The sequence below is a fragment of the Humulus lupulus genome, chromosome 5, assembly GCF_963169125.1.
Source record: "Humulus lupulus chromosome 5, drHumLupu1.1, whole genome shotgun sequence".
Lineage (NCBI taxonomy): Eukaryota > Viridiplantae > Streptophyta > Magnoliopsida > Rosales > Cannabaceae > Humulus > Humulus lupulus.
In genome coordinates, this window is record NC_084797.1 from 225,155,465 (window position 1) to 225,161,442 (window position 5,978).

The following is a 5,978-nucleotide window of genomic DNA, read 5'->3' on the forward strand; positions in this document are numbered from 1 at the left end:
TATATATATATATATATTTATACATATATAACTCATGTGCAATTTGGGAGAAGAGAAAATAAAATTTTAATTCGTATACATACTACAATATTGGCCAAATAGACTTGTACAAAAATGTTTTGAGCTCCATCAATGGTGTCAACCCTTTGCACTTTAATAAAAAAATGTCATCCTTCCTCCCACACAAAATGAGCTGATTATGGGCAAGGGGAAGAGCTAGAGGACAATATCACCACCATCAATCAAAGATTGCCCATGCGCACCACCATTGTCTTTACCGTCGGCGAACAACTACATCGCCAAAGACCTGCAGCCGACACTCCAATCTCCACCGCGAGCAACACCATGAAATTTCCACCTCCACTTGGTACAAGAGAAAGGACTTCAAATGCTTGGGTCAAAGTGATGGCTTGAATCAGGTGTTGCCGGACATGTACCGTAAAAAAGAAAAAAAAAACATACTTCGATCGTATAAATGTAAAAATCTTCGTGTGATCGTATATATGTTAATTTTTGGGTTATTGTAGTATTTAGTGTAAAAATCTCTTTTACTTATGCTTTATTGAATAGTTTTATTAATTTACACAAAATTTCTAAGATTAGGTTAAATATTATTTAATTAATTTAGGATTTATTACTTGAATGATTTAATTAATATTTATTTTTATTAAAATTTGGTTGCATAATGTTATTGTTAATTTTATTTAATCATAATTAAAAAATATATTATTTTACTTATCAATTCACTATTTATTAAATTATAAATTTTATTGAGTACTTCTACTAATATTCACAATATCTCTAAATTTTACAATTCTATAAAAAATTCGGCAGTATAACGACTATATTTTCGTCTATCCCAAAATTTAAAATCCTGCAAATAACACATAAAAATTATCTAGACCCAGAACATACATGGAACAGTACACATACAACTATTAGTCTTAATTTTATTAATTATGCAAAATATCATAATTTCACTATAAAACAACAACACCAAAAATAAAAACAAAGTATCAATATTCATCAACACTAAAATTAAAAAAAATTAACAACAACAATAAATACCAATTTTAACAAAATAAAAAAAAAACCAATCTAATAATATAACTTTATCAACTCAATCTATTAATCTAGCTTTATTAACCCAATCTCTATAATAATGTAACAATCAAATTAATTATCCCAAACTAAAAAATTAACACTCAAATATTATATTTTCATTTATAATTATACAACACATTTTCATACCTATTAATTAAACTCAAATCTGATTTTTAATTTAATTATTTAAATAACAAATATATTTATATATATACCTATACACAATAACAAAAATGGTGAAAAAAAACCAAAAAACAAAAATGGTGAAAAAAAACCAGAAAAAAAAATCGAAATCTTACCAATAAGAGCCGAGTCAATTTTGGAATGTGTTTGCAGACACCAAATCAACCAAAAATACTTCATAAAAAAAAAAAAAAAATACACATAAATCTCGGATTCAAAATAACACAATAACAAAAAAATATTCAAAGAAAAGCACAAACATACCTTCAAATCTTGGAATGAAACTCAAAATCTAACTATGGGAGACCCGAAATTGGAGATAAATTAGTTTTATAGTGAGAGAGTGGGGGTTTTTTGAGAGAGAAATCGGAGGAAATGGGTTTTGGGGTTTTTTTGTTTCAGAGGAAATGACCTCTGATCGGGGAAGAAGACAACATATAAGGGACTTCTACTGAGAACAAATGTTCTCGGTATATCAACTAAAATAAAAAAAAAATCTCGTAGCCTTGGTGCAGTTTTGAAATGTTTCTACCGAGAACATGTTGTCAGTATAGGGTTCTCAGTAAAAACAATATTTTTTGTAGTGTCATATATGTAGAGATTATTAATATAAATATTTATATATACTATAGAACTATAATTCATTCTAATTTATATATATATTTAAAAAAAAAATAGTGAATCAATTTTTATTAAAATTATAGACAATGTTTACAACTTTAAAACTAAATAGACGTGCATTGTACGTTGCTTCTAACTAGTATACCTCTTCTATATAATAAGTGTGTAGATAACGAAAATTCTTGGTTTTAACGGTTTTTTATTTTTTTTAATGTTAACTTTAACAGAATATTCTTATATTTAACAGAATATTCTTATATTTAACGGTAGTTTGTAAACATGACTTCAACTTAAATAATTAAATAATTAAACAAATTGAAATAAGATTTTTTAGATATTTTACAATAATAATTATTTAAAAATAATAAATAATTAAAAAAAATTAAAATATAATATTTTTTTAAATATTTTACAATAATAATTATTTAAAAATAATAAAATCTTACGTTTTATTACTTAAATAAAATTTAATTAAACTTAAACTCACCTATTATAATAATATCATATTAAACATATAATATAATCTACTGCCAATTAGCAACAAATTATTTTTAAAAAAAAAAACTAGCAATAAACTTAAATTTAAAATCCACGTATAATATTTAATATTACATTAAAAATATAATATATAATATTTTGTTGTCACTCTCAAATTCAAAACTAGAACAAACATAAACTTAAACAAAAGTAAATAAATAATTTAATTAAAATAAGATATTTACTTAAAATTTATATGATATTAATATAAATTTAATAAAAATAATTAATAAATTCTATATATAATACTAAGCAAACGGCCATATTTCAAAATTGTTTGTTTCTAGTATTTATATAAATGATACTTTAATTTCTTGGCCGTAAAGTGATTCAGTTTGGAGTAGCATATCTATCTTTCAACAAACCCAACTCCTAACTGGTTTGGTCATATATGCAACTGAGATCACCATCACCTTTTGGTATGCTCATAGTGTTGTAATTTTAACACTCGTGTCTCGAACCATTGAAAAATAGAATATATTATTTTAATTAAGTTATCTTATTTTTATTAGTTGGTAACATAGATATAAAAGTGGGACATGAAATTTGATTACCATAGCTTTGAATGTATGAAACTTTTATTAATATTGCAAATCAAACATTGAATGAATATTCCTGAACAATATTCCTTTTATTTAAAAAAAAAACTCGCAAAATAATAACATCAAACATACATGGTACTAATTAATTAATATTATTCTGATCAGTTGGATGGTGGGTGGATTGCATACCAAGTTTGAACAGCAGTCAAAAAAAGTGCAACAGCTGCACCAACGAATGCGATGGTGGTCCAAGGGCTACTAAAATGGTTGCTGTAGGCTTCGGCCAGCCACACCATGCATGGACTATTATACTGACTCTGTATATCATTCTTCACATCCTTGTACATTTCAGGGTTAGGCACCAAATCAGTGGCTATCTCATTAAACAGTTTAGTTACTTCTTCGTCGCAACCGAGAAGGTTGACAAGAATTTTTTTTGATCTTAGTGCTTTGACGTCGTTCGGATGATCAATGAGTGAATCCATGAAGCATATGTAGGATGTGACTTGGTAATTTGTCCTGAAATTGTCTGGACACATCTCGTAGGCGATCAAGTTCATGAATTTAGGCCCCATAGAATCGTCCACCATCAACAGAGGAAGCTCAAGCGCAGGCTTCACTTTGTAACAAGTTTTTATTGCTCTCGTATGCCAAGGTATAAACTTTACTTGTCTCAACGACCAAGGTTCCTTACTTGGTTCTAAGCCGATCCACGCTGATCTTAATTCCTCGATGTTGCGAAAAGATTGAGCTTTTTCTGGAATGGGCTTTTTTGGAGATCCAACGTCTTTAGTAATAATTTGTCCAACGTAGCGCTGCAAAGAGTAATCAAATTTAAAAATATTAAAAAAAATTAGTAGAGTAAAAAATATTCATAATCTCTTGTTTTAAATAACTTTTATAGTAATAATGGACATATATAAAATAATTACAATTTATTATTTAAACATTCATTTACCCGTTTAGGTACAATCCTTGGTACATCGTGCTGCAAAGAGCAATCAAATTTTAAAATATTAGCAGAGTAAAAAATATTAATAATCTCTTGTTTTAAATAACTTTTATAGTAATAATGGACATATATAAAATAATTACAATTTATTATTTAAACATTCATTTACCGTTTTAGATACAATCCTTGGTACATCGTGCTGCAAAGAGCAATCAAATTTTAAAATATTAGCAGAGTAAAAAATATTAATAATCTCTTGTTTTAAATAACTTTTATAGTAATAATGGACATATATAAAATAATTACAATTTATTATTTAAACATTCATTTACCCATTTAGGTACAAATCCTCGTACAGCTAGCTGCAAAGAGTAATCAAATTTTAAAATATTAGCAGAGTAAAAAATATTAATAATCTCTTGTTTTAAATAACTTTTATAGTAATAATGGACATATATAAAATAATTACAATTTATTATTTAAACATTCATTTACCCATTTAGGTACAAATCCTCGTACAGCTGGCTGCAAAGAGTAATCAAATTTTAAAATATTAGCAGAGTAAAAAATATTAATAATCTCTTCAAGCTCTTTGCTTGGCTGGTGAGTCTTGGGGTTTTTTCTCAAAAAAAAAAAAAAACTTTTATAGAAATAATGGACATATATAAAATAATTACAATTTATTATTTAAACTATATATGATATCATTTACCGATTTATAAGACTTCCCTCCTCCAAATTGCCCTTGATTATCATCATCATCATCATTGGCTTTTGGTTCAGGTCGTACACAAACTTTATCCTCATCATTTACCGATTTGGAAGAATCATCATCATTATTGGCTTTTGTTGGTTCAGGTCGTACACAAACTTTTTGGAGAAGCTCAAGAAGATGAGTTGATTTCACTAGATTGTTCTCTTCAAAAATTGCCCGAGTTGCTTCATCTTCAAGAATTTCGGTGCAGCACTGTTTCGGTGCCATAACGTTCATAACAATGAATGTCTTGATCGAATCCTTCAACTTATTTTTCAGCTTATCATCAAGATTGTTCATCAACAGCTGGAGAACACGAAAAGGGATTTGGTTCTCTAGCAACAACATATCATGTACAGCGAAAACTAGTTGATCAATCTTGAACTTCTTCATAAATTCATCTTTTCCATCGTTACTATGATGATTGACATAGCTGCGTATGAACTGAAGTGTGAAACATCCGTCGACCAGCAATATTAAGCTCAGAGAATCATCGTCATAGCGTCGAAGCACCTCCTCATCGAATAGCATTCTCAACTCGGAAATGTGCTCTTTAATGGCATGAAATAAGAAGCGGGTCGTCTTGTTGATTATGCTCCTTTTGATGAAGTCGGAAGCAAACTTAGTCTTGTACTTCTCCCATTGCTTCAGCTTCTCATGGCCATGATGAATGGGGCCAATGGACACCACCTTCGGCTCAAAGTACTTGACCAAATAGCTTTTGCGATCTCTGAGAACCCTCGGCGCCTTCTGTATCTTTGGTGGTGCGTTGTACAAGCTCGTAGTAGTTATTTCATTCTTTTCTTCATCTATTTCGTTGATCTTGGACTCAACCTTCTCATGGAAAATGTTGTTGATGGCAGGAGTAGTAGTAGTAACAAGCTTATTGTTCCGATGAGCTTCCATGGACATTGCCTCCTCCGCACAACTAATTTCGTCTTCTTCTACAGACACCACGTACTCGTTTTCATGAACACTACTCATATTTAATTTTAGCCAAACAATAATATAATATGTATGTTATGCTATTATAGAGTACTATATAGTAGTTTGGCATATGCATATATGTCATATGTCTTGATATATATATTTAAAAATATAGAATCTTTATTTTTCTAAAGTTGAATTAAATTATTTGCAGCTTGCAAGTTTAGTATATGCGCTCTAAAAATAAATTATTGTTATAGGATGCCAACTGCCAAGTATTGGATTCATTGATTTCATTTCAAGTTGATCACGGACGTGTAAGTTCTCTTTACATATAAAAGAGAGATGAGTAATGCTA

At 28.7% G+C, this 5,978-nt stretch overlaps 1 protein-coding gene across 1 annotated transcript; it reads right to left on the minus strand.

The window, feature by feature from the left end:
- Positions 1 to 3,014: 3,014 nt before the first annotated feature.
- On the minus strand, positions 3,015 to 5,721 carry LOC133834021 (uncharacterized). Its single transcript, XM_062263551.1, has 6 exons — positions 4,652 to 5,721; positions 4,435 to 4,464; positions 4,272 to 4,301; positions 4,109 to 4,138; positions 3,946 to 3,975; positions 3,015 to 3,802 (listed from the first exon to the last, which is right to left on the minus strand). Exons 1-6 carry the CDS (start codon positions 5,675 to 5,677, stop codon positions 3,149 to 3,151), a joined length of 1,800 nt encoding a protein of 599 aa, XP_062119535.1. The 5' UTR covers positions 5,678 to 5,721; the 3' UTR covers positions 3,015 to 3,148.
- Between the last annotated feature and the right edge of the window lie 257 nt (positions 5,722 to 5,978).

What these genes read in the sequence shown, in the direction of transcription:
- LOC133834021 (XM_062263551.1), bottom strand. Translation starts at nt 5,677, where the DNA reads ATGAGTAGTGTTCATGAAAACGAGTACGTGGTGTCTGTAGAAGAAGAC. An exon ending in GAGGATTTGTACCTAAATGG is followed by an intron (nt 4,139 to 4,271) that starts GTAAATGAATGT and finishes TGCTCTTTGCAG; the next exon opens with CACGATGTACCAAGGATTGT. An exon ending in CAAGGATTGTACCTAAACGG is followed by an intron (nt 3,803 to 3,945) that starts GTAAATGAATGT and finishes TACTCTTTGCAG; the next exon opens with CGCTACGTTGGACAAATTAT.